This window comes from Aedes albopictus, chromosome 3 (assembly GCF_035046485.1).
Source record: "Aedes albopictus strain Foshan chromosome 3, AalbF5, whole genome shotgun sequence".
Taxonomy (NCBI): domain Eukaryota; kingdom Metazoa; phylum Arthropoda; class Insecta; order Diptera; family Culicidae; genus Aedes; species Aedes albopictus.
In genome coordinates, this window is record NC_085138.1 from 150,621,564 (window position 1) to 150,640,367 (window position 18,804).

Consider the following 18,804-nt stretch of genomic DNA (forward strand, 5'->3'; position numbering starts at 1 on the left):
CCGAATCCAGAGGAGGATTCTGCCCGAATCCAGAGAAGGATTCTGACCGAATCCAGAGGAGGATTCTGACCGAATCCAGAGAAGGATTCTGACCGAATCCAGAGAAGGATTCTGACCGAATCCAGAGAAGGATTCTGACCGAATCCAGAGAAGGATTCTGACCGAATCCAGAGAAGGATTCTGACCGAATCCAGAGAAGGATTCTGACCGAATCCAGAGAAGGATTCTGACCGAATCCAGAGAAGGATTCTGACCGAATCCAGAGAAGGATTCTGACCGAATCCAGAGAAGGATTCTGACCGAATCCAGAGAAGGATTCTGACCGAATCCAGAGAAGGATTCTGACCGAATCCAGAGAAGGATTCTGACCGAATCCAGAGAAGGATTCTGACCGAATCCAGAGAAGGATTCTGACCGAATCCAGAGAAGGATTCTGACCGAATCCAGAGAAGGATTCTGACCGAATCCAGAGAAGGATTCTGACCGAATCCAGAGGAGGATTCTGACCGAATCCAGAGGAGGATTCTGACCGAATCCAGAGGAGGATTCTGACCGAATCCAGAGGAGGATTCTGCCCGAATCCAGAGGATTCTGCCCGAATCCAGAGAAGGATTCTGACCGAATCCAGAGGAGGATTCTGACCGAATCCAGAGAAGGATTCTGACCGAATCCAGAGAAGGATTCTGACCGAATCCAGAGAAGGATTCTGACCGAATCCAGAGAAGGATTCTGACCGAATCCAGAGAAGGATTCTGACCGAATCCAGAGAAGGATTCTGACCGAATCCAGAGAAGGATTCTGACCGAATCCAGAGAAGGATTCTGACCGAATCCAGAGAAGGATTCTGACCGAATCCAGAGAAGGATTCTGACCGAATCCAGAGAAGGATTCTGACCGAATCCAGAGAAGGATTCTGACCGAATCCAGAGATGGATTCTGACCGAATCCAGAGAAGGATTCTGACCGAATCCAGAGAAGGATTCTGACCGAATCCAGAGAAGGATTCTGACCGAATCCAGAGAAGGATTCTGACCGAATCCAGAGAAGGATTCTGACCGAATCCAGAGAAGGATTCTGACCGAATCCAGAGAAGGATTCTGACCGAATCCAGAGAAGGATTCTGACCGAATCCAGAGAAGGATTCTGACCAAATGCAGAGAAGGATTCTGACCAAATCCAGAGAAAGATTCTGACCGAATCCAGAGAAGGATTCTGACCGAATCCAGAGGAGGATTCTGACCGAATCCAGAGAAAGATTCTGACCGAATCCAGAGAAGGATTCTGACCGAATCCAGAGAAGGATTCTGACCGAATCCAGAGAAGGATTCTGACCGAATCCAGAGAAGGATTCTGACCGAATCCAGAGAAGGATTCTGACCGAATCCAGAGAAGGATTCTGACCGAATCCAGAGAAGGATTCTGACCGAATCCAGAGAAGGATTCTGACCGAATCCAGAGACGGATTTTGACCGAATCCAGAGGAGGATTCTGACCGAATCCAGAGCATTCTGACCAAATCCAGAGGATTCTGACCGAATCCAGAGGAGGATTCTGACCGAATCCAGAGGAGGATTCTGACCGAATCCAGAGGAGGATTCTGACCGAATCCAGAGGAGGATTCTGACCGAATCCAGAGGAGGATTCTGCCCGAATCCAGAGGATTCTGCCCGAATCCAGAGAAGGATTCTGACCGAATCCAGAGGAGGATTCTGACCGAATCCAGAGAAGGATTCTGACCGAATCCAGAGAAGGATTCTGACCGAATCCAGAGAAGGATTCTGACCGAATCCAGAGAAGGATTCTGACCGAATCCAGAGAAGGATTCTGACCGAATCCAGAGAAGGATTCTGACCGAATCCAGAGAAGGATTCTGACCGAATCCAGAGAAGGATTCTGACCGAATCCAGAGAAGGATTCTGACCGAATCCAGAGAAGGATTCTGACCGAATCCAGAGAAGGATTCTGACCGAATCCAGAGAAGGATTCTGACCGAATCCAGAGAAGGATTCTGACCGAATCCAGAGAAGGATTCTGACCGAATCCAGAGAAGGATTCTGACCGAATCCAGAGAAGAATTCTGACCGAATCCAGAGAAGGATTCTGACCGAATCCAGAGAAGGATTCTGACCGAATCCAGAGAAGGATTCTGACCGAATCCAGAGAAGGATTCTGATCGAATCCAGAGTAGGATTCTGACCGAATCCAGAAGAGGATTCTTAGCGAATCCAGAGAAGGGTTCTGACAGAATCCAGAGAAGGATTCTGACCGAATCCAGAGAAGGATTCTGACCGAATCCAGACAAGGATTCTGACTGAATCCAGACAAGGATTCTGACCGAATCCAGAGGAGGATTCTGACCGAATCCAGAGGAGGATTCTGACCGAATCCAGAGGAGGATTCTGATCGAATCCAGAGAAGGATTCTGACCGAATCCAGAGAAGGATTCTGACCGAATCCAGAGAAGGATTCTGACCGAATCCAGAGAAGGATTCTGACCGAATCCAGAGAAGGATTCTGACCGAATCCAGAGAAGGATTCTGACCGAATCCAGAGAAGGATTCTGACCGAATCCAGAGAAGGATTCTGACCGAATCCAGAGAAGGATTCTGACCGAATCCAGAGAAGGATTCTGACCGAATCCAGAGAAGGATTCTGACCGAATCCAGAGAAGGAATCTGACCGAATCCAGAGAAGGATTCTGACCGAATCCAGAGAAGGATTCTGACCGAATCCAGAGAAGGATTCTGATTGAATCCAGAGAAGGATTCTGACCAAATCCAGAGAAGGATTCTGACCGAATCCAGAGAAGGATTCTGACCGAATCCAGAGAAGGATTCTGACCGAATCCAGAGAAGGATTCTGACCGAATCCAGAGAAGGATTCTGACCGAATCCAGAGAAGGATTCTGACCGAATCCAGAGAAGGATTCTGACCGAATCCAGAGAAGGATTCTGACCGAATCCAGAGAAGGATTCTGACCGAATCCAGAGAAGGATTCTGACCGAATCCAGAGAAGGATTCTGACCGAATCCAGAGAAGGATTCTGACCGAATCCAGAGAAGGATTCTGACCGAATCCAGAGAAGGATTCTGACCGAATCCAGAGAAGGATTCTGACCGAATCCAGAGAAGGATTCTGACCGAATCCAGAGAAGGATTCTGACCGAATCCAGAGAAGGATTCTGACCGAATCCAGAGAGGATTCTGACCGAATCCAGAGAAGGATTCTGACCGAATCCAGAGAAGGATTCTGACCGAATCCAGAGAAGGATTCTGACCGAATCCAGAGAAGGATTCTGACCGACTCCAGAGAAGGATTCTGACCGAATCCAGAGAAGCATTCTGACCGAATCCAGAAAAGGATTCTGACCGAATCCAGAGAAGGATTCTGACCGAATCCAGAGAAGGATTCTGACCGAATCCAGAGGAGGATTCTGACCGAATCCAGAAAAGGATTCTGACCGAATCCAGAAAAGGATTCTGACCGAATCCAGAAAAGGATTCTGACCGAATCCAGAAAAGGATTCTGACCGAATCCAGAGAAGGATTCTTACCGAATCCAGAGAAGGATTCTTACCGAATCCAGAGAAGGATTCTGACTGAATCCAGAGGAGGATTCTGACCGAATCCAAAGGAGGATTCTGACCGAATCCAGAGAAGAATTCTGACCGAATCCAGAGGAGGATTCTGACCGAATCCAGAGAAGGATTCTGACCGAATCCAGAGGAGGATTCTGACCGAATCCAGAGAAGGATTCTGACCGAATCCAGAGGAGGATTCTGACCGAATCCAGAGGAGGATTCTGACCGAATCCAGAGAAGGATTCTGACCGAATCCAGAGAAGGATTCTGACGGAATCCAGAGAAAGATTCTGGCCGAATCCAGAGAAGGATTCTGACCGAATCCAGAGGAGGATTGTGACAGAATCTAGAGCAGGACTGTGGATGAATCCAGAGAAAGATTTTGGACGAATCCAAAGGAGGATTCTGATCGAATTCAGAGAAGAATTCTGGCCGAATCCAGAGGATTCTGACCAAATCCAGAGGATTCTGAGCGAATTCAGAGGATTCTGAGCGAATTCAGAGGATTCTGACCGAATCCAGAGGATTTTGACCGAATCCAAAATAGAATTCTGACCGAATTCAGAGGATTCTGACCGAATCTAGAGAAGGATTCTGACTTAATTCATTGAAGGATTCTGACCGAATGCAGAGCATGATTCTGGCCGAACCCAGGAGGATTCTGACCAAATACTGAGGACGATTCTGCCCGAATCCAGATGAGGATTTTGACCGAATCCAGAGCAGGATTCTGATCGAATCCAGAGGAGGATTCTGACCGAACCCAAACGAGGATTCTGATCGAATCAAGAGCAGGATTCTGACCGAATCCGAAAGAAGATGCTGACCGAATCCAGATGATTATTCTGATAAAATCCTGTTGAACCCCTGATCGGGTTATAAAAGTTAGTCATTCTAGTACTTCATTTTCGTTCATTTTTATCCAAACACTTTGTATCGCTGTTTGAACGACTTTTTTATAATGACGTAACTGAACCTAACAGTCTAAGATATATAAGAATAGGAAATAAAGGAAAAAGGTAAAGGATAGTAAAGAAAGTTGTGAAATTTAAAGCACGGGAGAGATAAAAGCAAAAGCAAAAATAACAGAAGCAGAATAAATGAGAAAATCAAAGAAGAATCACACACATGACAACCAAAAACAAAAACAAAAGCAGAACAAATCAAAAGCGCATAATATTCAGCAAGTTATGGGCGGAAGAAAAAAACGCAGCAGATAAAGATGATAGGAAAACGAAACATCAAAATGACAAAACTTGGACAAATTTTACAAGAACAACAACAAGAGACGGATGCCATTCCACATTCCAGCAAAATCGAAGAACAGTTCTTGACACACAACGAGCGCGCACAACATTCTGTCAGGGGTCGGACACAAGAGCAAACCGGAAAAATCTACAAGATAGTTGTCGAAATTTCAAGCCATGGCGACAAAACGGAATTAGTGAAATCAAGAAAAACGTAAAATCAGAAGAATGTGTGTGTGGGTGTGAAAGTCTGCAAACAATGAACACAAAACGTCAAGAAAACAGTACAAAATTTGCATCAAAATGGACGGTGTTGCAGAGTAGTAAAGGTAAAGTAGAAAAACTCAATCGGTAAAACAGTGAGTGGCCGACAGTGGCGGTTGTACCCTTTCTCATGGCGGCCGCTGCCGCTGCCGCCGCAGCTCGTTCCGCCTTGGACGGGGGTTCGTCGATGTTGATACTGGAACCGGCGAGCGAGAGGGTCAACTTCTTCGGGCACTCGCTGGTGCTGGCCCAGTTGAACACCTCGTACATGGAGCTGGACATTCGTCGCATGTCTGTGCGTTGGTGCGGCGATGGTTGGTGCAAGATTCGCGCCACGAAGTGTAGTGCAGGTGCATACGAGCGGCGGGCGAACGCGCGCGGGCGTGTGTATTTGAGAGATCCCCGGATCAGAGCCGAGTACCGTCGCCGGGTAGATCGGAGGTGTTTTTTTGTTGTGTTTGTTGAACCGGTTAATCACACGGTTTCGGTTAGCACAGATTTATACGTGTGTGTGGGTGTCGAAGAGATGGATATTCGGGGAAAGAGAAAGAGAGAAAGATGTAGAATAGCAGAAACAAGCCAATTTTTGAGAGGGGTTTTCAATTTCGATGGAAAAGATTAACACTTTCGTGAAGAACAACTTAACGCGAACCATGGGGATCCACAAGGACGAAGGGATGTACTAGATTGTTGGGTCGTTATATTGAGTGATGCGAAAGAGGGTTATTTTTTAGCGAACTGTGAGCTAAACCTAGATGAAATGACGAGGGGTTTTCTTTGAATTAAAACAAATGGTATCTAAAATGACTTAACTCATTCGGTAGGTAAGACAGATCGCTATTTTTACTAATTCTAATGAGACTCCTTTCAAATGTGTAGTAAAACTTTACAAAACTCTATTTATTATTTACTGGAATCTTTTATACGAAAATTGTTGAAACGTTTTCTCGACTAAAAATAACATTTGTAAAAGAGCAACTAAAGAAACTTATCTAGTTGGAGTAGGAATCTGTTGAAATCCTGAAAAATATTCTACTCGAATCCTAAGAAGACATCTGTTGGAATCCTGAGAAGGATTCTGTTGGAATCCTGAGAAGGATTCTGTTGGAATCCTGAGAAGGATTCTGTTGGAATAATGAGAAGGATTCTGTTGGAATCCTGAGAAGGATTCTGTTGGAATCCTGAGAAGGATTCTGTTGGAATCCTGAGAAGGATTCTGTTGGAATCCTGAGAAGGATTCTGTTGGAATCCTGAGAAGGATTCTGTTGGAATCCTGAGAAGGATTCTGTTGGAATCCTGAGAAGGATTCTGTTGGAATCCTGAGAAGGATTCTGTTGGAATCCTGAGAAGGATTCTGTTGGAATCCTGAGAAGGATTCTGTTGGAATCCTGAGAAGGATTCTGTTGGAATCCTGAGAAGGATTCTGTTGGAATCCTGAGAAGGATTCTGTTGGAATCCTGAGAAGGATTCTGTTGGAATCCTGAGAAGGATTCTGTTGGAATCCTGAGAAGGATTCTGTTGGAATCCTGAGAAGGATTCTGTTGGAATCCTGAGAAGGATTCTGTTGGAATCCTGAGAAGGATTCTGTTGGAATCCTGAGAAGGATTCTGTTGGAATCCTGAGAAGGATTCTGTTGGAATCCTGAGAAGGATTCTGTTGGAATCCTGAGAAGGATTCTGTTGGAATCCTGAGAAGGATTCTGTTGGAATCCTGAGAAGGATTCTGTTGGAATCCTGAGAAGGATTCTGTTGGAATCCTGAGAAGGATTCTGTTGGAATCCTGAGAAGGATTCTGTTGGAATCCTGAGAAGGATTCTGTTGGAATCCTGAGAAGGATTCTGTTGGAATCCTGAGAAGGATTCTGTTGGAATCCTGAGAAGGATTCTGTTGGAATCCTGAGAAGGATTCTGTTGGAATCCTGAGAAGGATTCTGTTGGAATCCTGAGAAGGATTCTGTTGGAATCCTGAGAAGGATTCTGTTGGAATCCTGAGAAGGATTCTGTTGGAATCCTGAGAAGGATTCTGTTGGAATCCTGAGAAGGATTCTGTTGGAATCCTGAGAAGGATTCTGTTGGAATCCTGAGAAGGATTCTGTTGGAATCCTGAGAAGGATTCTGTTGGAATCCTGAGAAGGATTCTGTTGGAATCCTGAGAAGGATTCTGTTGGAATCCTGAGAAGGATTCTGTTGGAATCCTGAGAAGGATTCTGTTGGAATCCTGAGAAGGATTCTGTTGGAATCCTGAGAAGGATTCTGTTGGAATCCTGAGAAGGATTCTGTTGGAATCCTGAGAAGGATTCTGTTGGAATCCTGAGAAGGATTCTGTTGGAATCCTGAGAAGGATTCTGTTGGAATCCTGAGAAGGATTCTGTTGGAATCCTGAGAAGGATTCTGTTGGAATCCTGAGAAGGATTCTGTTGGAATGCTGAGAAGGATTCTGTTGGAATCCTGAGAAGGATTCTGTTGGAATCCTGAGAAGGATTCTGTTGGAATCCTGAGAAGGATTCTGTTGGAATCCTGAGAAGGATTCTGTTGGAATCCTGAGAAGGATTCTGTTGGAATCCTGAGAAGGATTCTGTTGGAATCCTGAGAAGGATTCTGTTGGAATCCTGAGAAGGATTCTGTTGGAATCCTGAGAAGGATTCTGTTGGAATCCTGAGAAGGATTCTGTTGGAATCCTGAGAAGGATTCTGTTGGAATCCTGAGAAGGATTCTGTTGGAATCCTGAGAAGGATTCTGTTGGAATCCTGAGAAGGATTCTGTTGGAATCCTGAGAAGGATTCTGTTGGAATCCTGAGAAGGATTCTGTTGGAATCCTGAGAAGGATTCTGTTGGAATCCTGAGAAGGATTCTGTTGGAATCCTGAGAAGGATTCTGTTGGAATCCTGAGAAGGATTCTGTTGGAATCCTGAGAAGGATTCTGTTGGAATCCTGAGAAGGATTCTGTTGGAATCCTGAGAAGGATTCTGTTGGAATCCTGAGAAGGATTCTGTTGGAATCCTGAGAAGGATTCTGTTGGAATCCTGAGAAGGATTCTGTTGGAATCCTGAGAAGGATTCTGTTGGAATCCTGAGAAGGATTCTGTTGGAATCCTGAGAAGGATTCTGTTGGAATCCTGAGAAGGATTCTGTTGGAATCCTGAGAAGGATTCTGTTGGAATCCTGAGAAGGATTCTGTTGGAATCCTGAGAAGGATTCTGTTGGAATCCTGAGAAGGATTCTGTTGGAATCCTGAGAAGGATTCTGTTGGAATCCTGAGAAGGATTCTGTTGGAATCCTGAGAAGGATTCTGTTGGAATCCTGAGAAGGATTCTGTTGGAATCCTGAGAAGGATTCTGTTGGAATCCTGAGAAGGATTCTGTTGGAATCCTGAGAAGGATTCTGTTGGAATCCTGAGAAGGATTCTGTTGGAATCCTGAGAAGGATTCTGTTGGAATCATGAGAAGGATTCTGTTGGAATCCTGAGAAGGATTCTGTTGGAATCCTGAGAAGGATTCTGTTGGAATCCTGAGAAGGATTCTGTTGGAATCCTGAGAAGGATTCTGTTGGAATCCTGAGAAGGATTCTGTTGGAATCCTGAGAAGGATTCTGTTGGAATCCTGAGAAGGATTCTGTTGGAATCCTGAGAAGGATTCTGTTGGAATCCTGAGAAGGATTCTGTTGGAATCCTGAGAAGGATTCTGTTGGAATCCTGAGAAGGATTCTGTTGGAATCCTGAGAAGGATTCTGTTGGAATCCTGAGAAGGATTCTGTTGGAATCCTGAGAAGGATTCTGTTGGAATCCTGAGAAGGATTCTGTTGGAATCCTGAGAAGGATTCTGTTGGAATCCTGAGAAGGATTCTGTTGGAATCCTGAGAAGGATTCTGTTGGAATCCTGAGAAGGATTCTGTTGGAATCCTGAGAAGGATTCTGTTGGAATCCTGAGAAGGATTCTGTTGGAATCCTGAGAAGGATTCTGTTGGAATCCTGAGAAGGATTCTGTTCGAATCCTGAGAAGGATTCTGTTCGAATCCTGAGAAGGATTCTGTTCGAATCCTGAGAAGGATTCTGTTGGAATTCTGAGAAGGATTCTGTTGGAATCCTGAGAAGGATTCTGTTGGAATCCTGAGAAGGATTCTGTTGGAATCCTGAGAAGGATTCTGTTGGAATCCTGAGAAGGATTCTGTTGGAATCCTGAGAAGGATTCTGTTGGAATCCTGAGAAGGATTCTGTTGGAACCCTGAGAAGGATTCTGTTGGAATCCTGAGAAGGATTCTGTTGGAATCCTGAGAAGGATTCTGTTGGAATCCTGAGAAGGATTCTGTTGGAATCCTGAGAAGGATTCCGTTGGAATCCTGAGAAGGATTCTGTTGGAATCCTGAGAAGGATTCCGTTGGAATCCTGAGAAGGATTCTGTTGGAATCCTGAGAAGGATTCTGTTGGAATCCTGAGAAGGATTCTGTTGGAATCCTGAGAAGGATTCTGTTCGAATCCTGAGAAAGATTCTGTTGGAATCCTGAGAAGGATTCTGTTGGAATCCTGAGAAGGATTCTGTTGGAATCCTGAGAAGGATTCTGTTGGAATCCTGAGAAGGATTCTGTTGGAATCCTGAGAAGAATTCTGTTGGAATCCTGAGAAGGATTCTGTTGGAATCCTGAGAAGGATTCTGTTGGAATCCTGAGAAGGGTTCTGTTGGAATCCTGAGAAGGATTCTGTTGGAATCCTGAGAAGGATTCCGTTGGAATCCTGAGAAGGATTCTGTTGGAATCCTGAGAAGGATTCTGTTGGAATCCTGAGAAGGATTCTGTTGGAATCCTGAGAAGGATTCTGTTGGAATCCTGAGAAGGATTCTGTTGGAATCCTGAGAAGGATTCTGTTGGAATCCTGAGAAGGATTCTGTTGGAATCCTGAGAAGGATTCTGTTGGAATCCTGAGAAGGATTCTGTTGGAATCCTGAGAAGGATTCTGTTGGAATCCTGAGAAGGATTCTGTTGGAATCCTGAGAAGGATTCTGTTGGAATCCTGAGAAGGATTCTGTTGGAATCCTGAGAAGGATTCTGTTGGAATCCTGAGAAGGATTCTGTTGGAATCCTGAGAAGGGTTCTGTTGGAATCCTGAGCAGGATTCTGTTCGAATCCTGAGAAGGAATCTGTTCGAATCCTGAGAAGGAATCTGTTCGAATCCTGAGAAAGATTTTGTTCGAATCCTGAATAGGATTCTGTTCGAATCCTGAATAGGATTCTGTTCGAATCCTGAATAGGATTCTGTTCGAATCCTGAGAAGGATTCTGTTCGAATCCTGAGAAGGATTCTGTTCGAATCCTGAGAAGGATTCTGTTCGAATCCTGAGAAGGATTCTGTTCGAATCCTGAGAAGGATTCTGTTCGAATCCTGAGAAGGATTCTGTTCGAATCCTGAGAAGGATTCTGTTCGAATCCTGAGAAGGATTCTGTTCGAATCCTGAGAAGGATTCTGTTCGAATCCTGAGAAGGATTCTGTTCGAATCCTGAGAAGGATTCTGTTCGAATCCTGAGAAGGATTCTGTTCGAATCCTGAGAAGGATTCTGTTCGAATCCTGAGAAGGATTCTGTTCGAATCCTGAGAAGGATTCTGTTCGAATCCTGAGAAGGATTCTGTTCGAATCCTGAGAAGGATTCTGTTCGAATCCTGAGAAGGATTTTGACCGAATCCTGAGAAGGATTCTGTTCGAATCCTGAGAAGGATTCTGTTCGAATCCTGAGGATTCTGTTCGAATCCTGAGAAGGATTCTGTTCGAATCCTGAGAAGGATTCTGTTCGAATCCTGAGAAGGATTCTGTTCGAATACTGAGAAGGATTCTGTTCGAATACTGAGAAGGATTCTGTTCGAATACTGAGAAGGATTCTGTTCGAATACTGAGAAGGATTCTGTTCGAATACTGAGAAGGATTCTGTTCGAATACTGAGAAGGATTCTGTTCGAATACTGAGAAGGATTCTGTTCGAATACTGAGAAGGATTCTGTTCGAATACTGAGAAGGATTCTGTTCGAATACTGAGAAGGATTCTGTTCGAATCCTGAGAAGGATTCTGTTCGAATCCTGAGAAGGATTCTGTTCGAATCCTGAGAAGGATTCTGTTCGAATCCTGAGAAAGATTCTGTTCGAATCCTGAGAAGGATTCTGTTCGAATCCTGAGAAGGATTCTGTTCGAATCCTGAGAAGGATTCTGTTCGAATCCTAAGAAGGATTCTGTTCGAATACTGAGAAGGATTCTGTTCGAATCCTGAGAAGGATTCTGTTCGAATTCTGAGAAGAATTCTGTTCGAATCCTTAGAAGGATTCTGTTCGAATCCTGGGAAGGATTCTGGTCGAATTCTTAGCAGGATTCAATTGGTTTGTGTTAGTAATTTGATTGTCTCGAGTAGTTGCTCTTCACCAATGCTATTTATTACCTAAACGTCCTACGACAGCTACTTCTGAAATTGAGTCCTACTAACCTAAACATTCCATAGATCAAAGGCTACTACTAACAACATAAACCTAACTGAAAATAAAGGTAATCAAACTAACAAATGGGTGACGTTACTAAGAATTGAACTAAAAGACGAACACAAACATATAAGCGAACTAAACTAAAGAAAAATCTCAATCTAGTAACGACTAGATGAAACCGTTCGAAAAGGTGGTAGCTTCGTGTGGGAAAACACGCATTTATACACTTGGATAAAGCTTTGGGGAAACTGGCAACACTTCCCATTGGATACTCAGTTCCACGCAGGCCTTGAGCAGGGAAGTCTCAAACGATAGCCGAAGACAACAAAGACGACGAAGGCAAACGACAAATTTGCTTCTAAGTGACATTTCTGATTTTATCAAGGTTTTAAGGTAGTTCTACAAACATTACAACCGCAATAAAACCTACAATGTCACTGGATTGCTTTGAAACACACTCCCATTCACTCTTTCTAACTCTCGCGCTCAAGCAAAGCCAAGTAAGAACAACCTACCGTCTGTTGATCGATCAAGACCACTAGCGGAGGTAGCACGTTTCTTTGAACTGCCATCGGTCAGTTCCCGTTCGGAACTGCGACGCGTCAGTGGTACCCCCGTGTACGCCACATTCGTGATGGATGTTGCCCTGAAACAAAAAGAAATCGCGATCAAAACCAGATCTCGGCGACCATCTCAAAACAACCACCACCCACCTTCGGTTGGCCCAGAACGAGCTGCACATGCCGCTGTCGGTGGTGTCGATCATCCGCGGCGTCGACGACCCAAACGCGAACTGTATCGAGCTGCGCTCGTTGCGCCGCTTGGTCTCCATCCGCTGGTCCCGCTCTTGGTTCTTCTGCAGGATGTACTGTCGCCGTTCGTTGTCCGCCTCCTGTATCGCGCGCCTTCGCTCCTCCACCTGTGAGCGCCGGTCGTTCTCCCGCCGTCTCAGGTCCTCCATGCGGCGGCGTCGTTCCTCTTCCTTCTGTTCCCGGAATTTCTGCGCCGCCAGTGCTTGTGCCTTCAGTTCCTCTAGCTTTCGCTGCCGTTCCTCATTCTGGCGCTCTTTGATCTGCTTTATCCGCTCCTCGCGCTCTTTCTGCAGGTCTGTGGGTGAGGGGAATGGGAGGAGAAATGAAATGGATGCTGTTAGAAAAAAACTAGGATAAGAAAGACTGTAAGTTAGATATTGGAGAGCACTGCAAATACATCGCACAGCTGTTAATGGGTATTTTGTTATTTGCTTCAAAACATCTACAGCTTTTACGATGATAAGAATTATTTATTAAAAATATAAAAAAAAAACAGTCTTATAACCAGAAAAATGTCATGAAAAAGTAAGATATGTAATGGTAAGATATGTTTATCAACCCATAACCATCGGTATGGATTGGTGATGCTCACGGACGGAAACTCACACAGGAAATTGAAAAATGTCATGACATTTTATTTTCATGAGATTCCTTGACATTTTCCATCCCTGTTTTTGACATTTAGTAGATTTCTATTTGAGCAAAAAGGGGAATTTCACATTTTTCAGCTTTCCCTTGCTATTTTTTTCTGTTTTGATCGAACCGATCAAGCTGCGTGTCAATGTGATCGAAAGAACTGTTATCAGCGTCAATGATCGTACAGAAGGACGATCAGCATAGCAGGAATTGAGATCAACGATAAGAAAAACCAGTGTCCACTACCATATGTGGCTCATCGTCTTCACAACTTTCAAGAATATAACCATTCGAAGCATTTTCCTTCAGCCCTCCTATATCGTTACATCTGGAGACGAAGGAGCAAATTCACCAAATAATGACTGATGGACGATACTACTCCGACATAATTGATGTCAGTGGTGATGGATGAGCTACGCTCAAAGCTCTTCGCAATCAAAAATGTACGGTACTGACGGCTACCTCGGTATAACCTATGGGGCTACTAAAGTAACCGAATCAGAGATTAAAATTTTCATTTTCAATGAATGAAATTCAACGTAAATTTCGAAAATTCTCAACTGAGGGATCAAAATAAAATTCATTTTGGTGAATGAATTTTTTCACCTATTCATTCATATTTCTGTCACTGACAATTTTCACTGAGAAATAAAACTGGACCGTAACTCCCGATTATACTTCCAATCACCTCAAAACTTGTGTATAATAGTTTATTAGAACAATAATTATGTTCTCTATTTGTCCATTAAGTCGGATTGTGGGTCTGTTAACAGAAATTGGACATTTTACGACGTGCGAAAAAATATTCGTGACAAAGAATTGAATGAAAAAAGAGAGGCATTCAGCTGACAATGAATGTTGCCAAACACGAATGAAAAAATGAGAATGTCAATCTTCACTTTCAATCTTCGATTTTTTTACTCTCTGAACCGAATACAGTCAATAGCATCGTCTAAAATATGGAATAAAATCGCCAAAGCAAGTGAACTGTTGAGCCCAGCGATGGAAATTGACACGAAATATCATAGAAAAAATGTCAAGACGTTTTTCTGTTGAAAATTATCGTCTGTGAGCATCAACAATGCTGGTTACTTACAAAGAACTGATAAAGTTGTCGATAAGCATTTGTAACTAAGACAATTTAAATTGGCAAATAATAAAATTAGATTCCATGGCATTTTCGATTCCTGGCTGTGCAGGTTTCGTGTCACCTATCGAAATATCCGGATCCAGGCTTAACAGGATTCCAGGTTGAGCCAGGCTCAACAATCAAGGTTTTCATGGAATTCGGTCAATGGGTCTGCTTTGCGGATGATATCGACATTATCGGAACTACTGTAGGAGTCTCAAAAGGCTTTACAGAAGGAAACCCAGTAAAAACTACTTGAACCATCTCAGAAGGACCTTCCCGAAGAAATCTTTAAAGGAATCTCATAAATTTCAGAACAAAGACCGGAAGCAACTAGACAAGGCCCAGGAGGAAGTACTGAATGAACTCCTTGAGGTATCTGAAAAGGTTTTTCTGGAAGAATCCAAGAAGAAATATCTTGATGAATTCCAAAAGAATCTCTGAAAACAAAACAAAAATCCAGAAGATCCTCGAGAATTCTCTGAGGCAACAACTGAAAGAATATCATTAGACATTTTTGGAAGAATCACAGAAGGGGTTCTGAAAGAATCTCAGAATACATAAAGCATTTTCAAGAGACATCCCTGAAACAACTACTGAAGAAATTTTAGAAGAAATTTCTAAAAAAAAAGCCCAGCTTGAACTCCAGGAAGAATACAAGAGGATCTGGTGAAGATATTTTTGAAAGATCTCCAGGGAAAAATCCAGAAGAAAGAAGAGGAGATTGAGAAGGGGCTCCTTGAAAATTCTGAGTAGGATCTCTCAGGAGGAATCCCAGTAGTACTATCTGGAGAAACTCCAAAAGGAATTCCTAAAAAAAACGAAGGAACACCAGCAGCAATACCCGAAAACAAATAAGATGAAATTTCAGAAAAAAAAACTTTTGAGAAGTCATAGAAGAACATATTGGAGGAAACCCAGAACACAATTGGCTTCTTTAACAGTGTTGAGATAATTCGATATTCTGAATCTGCATATCAAACTGAGCCGAAATCCAAATTTTCATGAATTTTGAAGCCCGGGAACCTATTTAACCCTAAAAGGGATACCTTCATGGCCTCAGTTTCGTTACCTCGCTGAGAGTGTTCCATCAAAGACGAGCTCTGAATGGCGCCTGGGGTCCAATGGACCACAGGTATCCCTTTTAGGGTTAAAAATCAATTTGAAGTTTGTATGGGAGCGATTTGTCGAATCACCCCTCGTCGGATTTTGTACTGGGCGGAGCTGTCAAACAGTTGCCCAGGTGATTTAAAAAAAATGCTTTGAAATTGATTTTAGGTACCAAAATAAGGTTCTAAAAATCTGAAAAAAATCATAGTGGCTTAGAAAAAGGTGCTCTTTCGTATCCAGTTTTTTACGCTGGCTATAAAACAACGGGGGTGATTCATTTTTGACAATTCTTGCCGACAGTTTTTATAGCTTTATCTTAGTAGGCAGAGTATTAATGTTGGTATTAAGGTTTGTTGATTTATCTGTCAAAAATTTTCAAGCCGCAATTTTGTTGGTCTTTTCTATGCATATAACGTACAGGGGATGGCCAAAATGTTTGGGATAGGCAACTTTTTTTTTCTCTCACAAAAAAGTTCAGCATGCTATAACTTTTCATAGAGCGCATCAAAAAATCTCAAATTTTGACTGTTTGTCAACCTATTATATGTGCATCATTGGTACAAATTTGGGCTTGATTGATTAATATTTCGCAAAGTTAGAACCGTTCGGGTAAAACACCTTTTTTTAGACAACGCATTTTTGAGCTGTCATATCTCGGAAACCAGTAAACCGAATTGAATGAAATTTTGAACGTACACTAACAATATGTAAATGCTTCACAAACTATTAAAACATAGATACTTTTTAAACGTTGAAAAAAGTTATCATGGATTGACACTTTTTGGACTTTTCTCGAAAAAATGTATTTTTTACATTAATGTGAATAAATTTTAGTGTTGATATCCAAAGATTTTCCACTTCTGTTCTCAAATTATCTCTAATCAGATATATTAGAGCCTATTTAGATTGAAGGAAAAACACATTTAATAATTTTTGTGTGGTATTGTTAATTTGACTTATTTTCCTCTATATGGGTAAAAATTTCAACCCGATATAACTTAATTCGCCGTGAGAAAATATTACATTTTATAACGTCGTACTGAGTATCAATATATTGTTGATAAACGTTAAAAAATTCATTCAATTTGGTTCACTGGTTTCCGAGTTATGACAGCTCAAAAATGAGTTGTCTAAAAAATAGTGTTTTACGCGAACGGTTCTAACTTCGCGAAAAATTAATCAATCAAGCCCAAATTTGTACCAATGATGCACACATAATAGATTGACAAACAGTCAAAATTTGAGATTTTTTGATGCACTCTATGAAAAGTTACAGCATGTTGAATTTTTTTGTGGGAGAAAAAAAGTTGCCTATCCCAAACATTTTGGCCATCCCCTGTATATTTTAACTAGTAATTGATTTTCATTGATTTTCATATGGTTTTAAGCACCCGAGGACCGCAAAACTGTGAAAAAAGGAGTTGATGAAAGCGATTTTACAATAGTGCATAGTAGCGCAGATACTGTAGGCTCGACTACTGAAATCACGATGAACAGTGTAACCAAACTTATATGGGTTTCCTACGAACTATTTTGCCGCACGGGATTGGGTCAGTCAAACACTTGTTTTACTTCATACAAGAGCAAAAATATACCTCAGTGATAATTGCCCCCATTTTCAACTGTAACCTGGTTTTTGACAGACTCGATTGGGGGTTGATGAAGGGTTGTAGAGTATACACTACAGGATCAGGGAACCTTTCGATTCAGGGGAAGGTGCATGGGAAGATGTTTCCAAAATGCAAGGTGTTAAATTAGAGGGGTTATTTTGTATTACATATTCGTGCTTAATTCGTCGATCAGGATGTGTTTTTGAGCACCTGGCGTTTAGAAAGGTCGTCGTTCGATCGCGCTGTACTGAGAGCGGGGATATGGAAAACTAGTCATTCCGGGCAGAAACAAAGCATAGAATCAGTCAAATCTCCCTTGATCTCGATCCTTGTAGGACCTATGCAGTTAAAACAGCCTACGACAGGCTCAAATGAATAGCAGATACAGGACATAGCTCGGCATAGTCTCTCCTAGTTGCCTTTTAACTGTGGATGGTAATGCCGTTCTGAAATTCACGCCTGGTTCCATATTTCCTCCTTGCTTCTTAACGGCAGCATTTTCATCAAGCTAGAATAGTCAAAATTGTTAGAAACCAATTGAAAGTCATAAATAAATTGAAAATGAATGTCTCTTGTTTACGAAGATGTGAAAATTCTTGTCGTTCCGCTATGTCAACATTGAAAATTGTCCACAAAGCTTACTTTGATTCAACCATAATAGAATTTATAGTGGCGGCAAGAAATGTCATTCACAGTTTATGGCAAGCCAGCGTAAAAAGCAATATATTTTTTAAAATTTTAAAACCCAATTACAGGAAAAATCCCAGAAAGAACTAAAATTAAGACGAATACATGAAAATCCCAGAAGCAACTCTTCCAGGGAACCCGGTAGGGTGATTCTCCAATTATTGAACACTAGCCAAATGTCGAACAGTTCCTAAAAATCTTGTTTTGAATCGAACTTATGCAATTTTCGTTCAATGTTGGCGGGTAATTTAGATACGCATACATGAATGTCCCAATGTTGTACCGATTTAGTTACAAAATTTTAAATATTTTCATTAGAACATTTTATTGTACAACTGATTACACAAAAACTGCATGCATAAAACTTTAAATTAATTTTAAGAAATTACGAAATAAGCGCTCCAGGAGGTTTCAGGGGCCTTCCATAGATGGTCTAGGTACCTCAGAGAGTTTAAGCGGGTTACATGGGTGTTCCAAAGAGTTTTAAGTAAGGGGTTTTTTAGGAGGATTCCAGGGGATTTCAGAGGGTTTTATTGTACGTGCAGTTGAAACTCGGAATTTTCGACTAGCGAAGTTGGATTTTTCTTCAAATCCGTGCGTCGGACCTAACTTCGGAAGTAGTGCGCTGTATAGCGGACTAGGTTTGCTATACAGCGCACCACTTCCGAAGTTAGGTCCGACGCACGGATTTGGAGAATAATTCAACTTCGCTAGTCGAAAACGACGATTTTCAACTAAATTGAGAATAGATGTTTTAGAGATTTCAGGGGGATTCAATGGCGTTTCAGAGGATACATCCCAGATATCACATGAAAATGAAACCCTGCAACATATTAAAACACCTTGAAACCCTTTTTGAAATCTCCTGAAACTTCTTCGAAAGCCCCCTAAATCCGCCCCTATTTTGATTCCACAGAATTATAGCTTGTTCTGTGGCTTAGTTGATTAGAGCGCCGGATTTGCGATACAGAATCGTGGATTCCAATCCCACCAAAACCAGTGCTATTTTTGCATAAATTTTTCTCTTAATCTGTCAATTAAACGCACTTTGTCTTTAAAAAAAAAAAAAGTTTTAATATGTCTAAAACCCTCGGAAACCTCTCCGGAAGCGGAAAAACTTGATACGCCTTGAAACAATTCTTAAAAATTTCTGAACCCCCCTTGGAAGCGCCAAGTAACCTTCAAGAACCCCTCCGAAGCCATTCTGAAAATTAAAAATGAAAATCGGATCGTTCAACAATTAGCGAGCTTAAGCTACCCTACGAACTTCTGGAGGAATTCC

At 42.2% G+C, this 18,804-nt stretch overlaps 1 protein-coding gene across 17 annotated transcripts in view; it reads right to left on the reverse strand.

The window, feature by feature from the left end:
• Positions 1–18,804, reverse strand: part of LOC109431907 (inner centromere protein A) — a 137,142-nt gene that overhangs the window by 51,809 nt on the left and 66,529 nt on the right. For 11 of the 17 annotated variants that reach the window (XR_009995580.1, XR_009995581.1, XM_062842153.1 and 8 more), the window contains 3 exons: positions 12,252–12,645; positions 12,054–12,184; positions 5,214–5,384 (listed from right to left, as the gene is read on the reverse strand). Coding sequence is in view for 15 of the 17 variants with exons in the window: in XM_062842153.1 (XP_062698137.1) it covers positions 5,214–5,384; positions 12,054–12,184; positions 12,252–12,645 (696 nt within the window). In the remaining 2 variants the exon portion in view is untranslated. The remainder of the gene's footprint in view (positions 1–5,213; positions 5,385–12,053; positions 12,185–12,251; positions 12,646–18,804) is intronic. The other 6 variants (XM_062842158.1, XM_062842156.1, XM_062842165.1 and 3 more) reach the window with 1 other exon arrangement.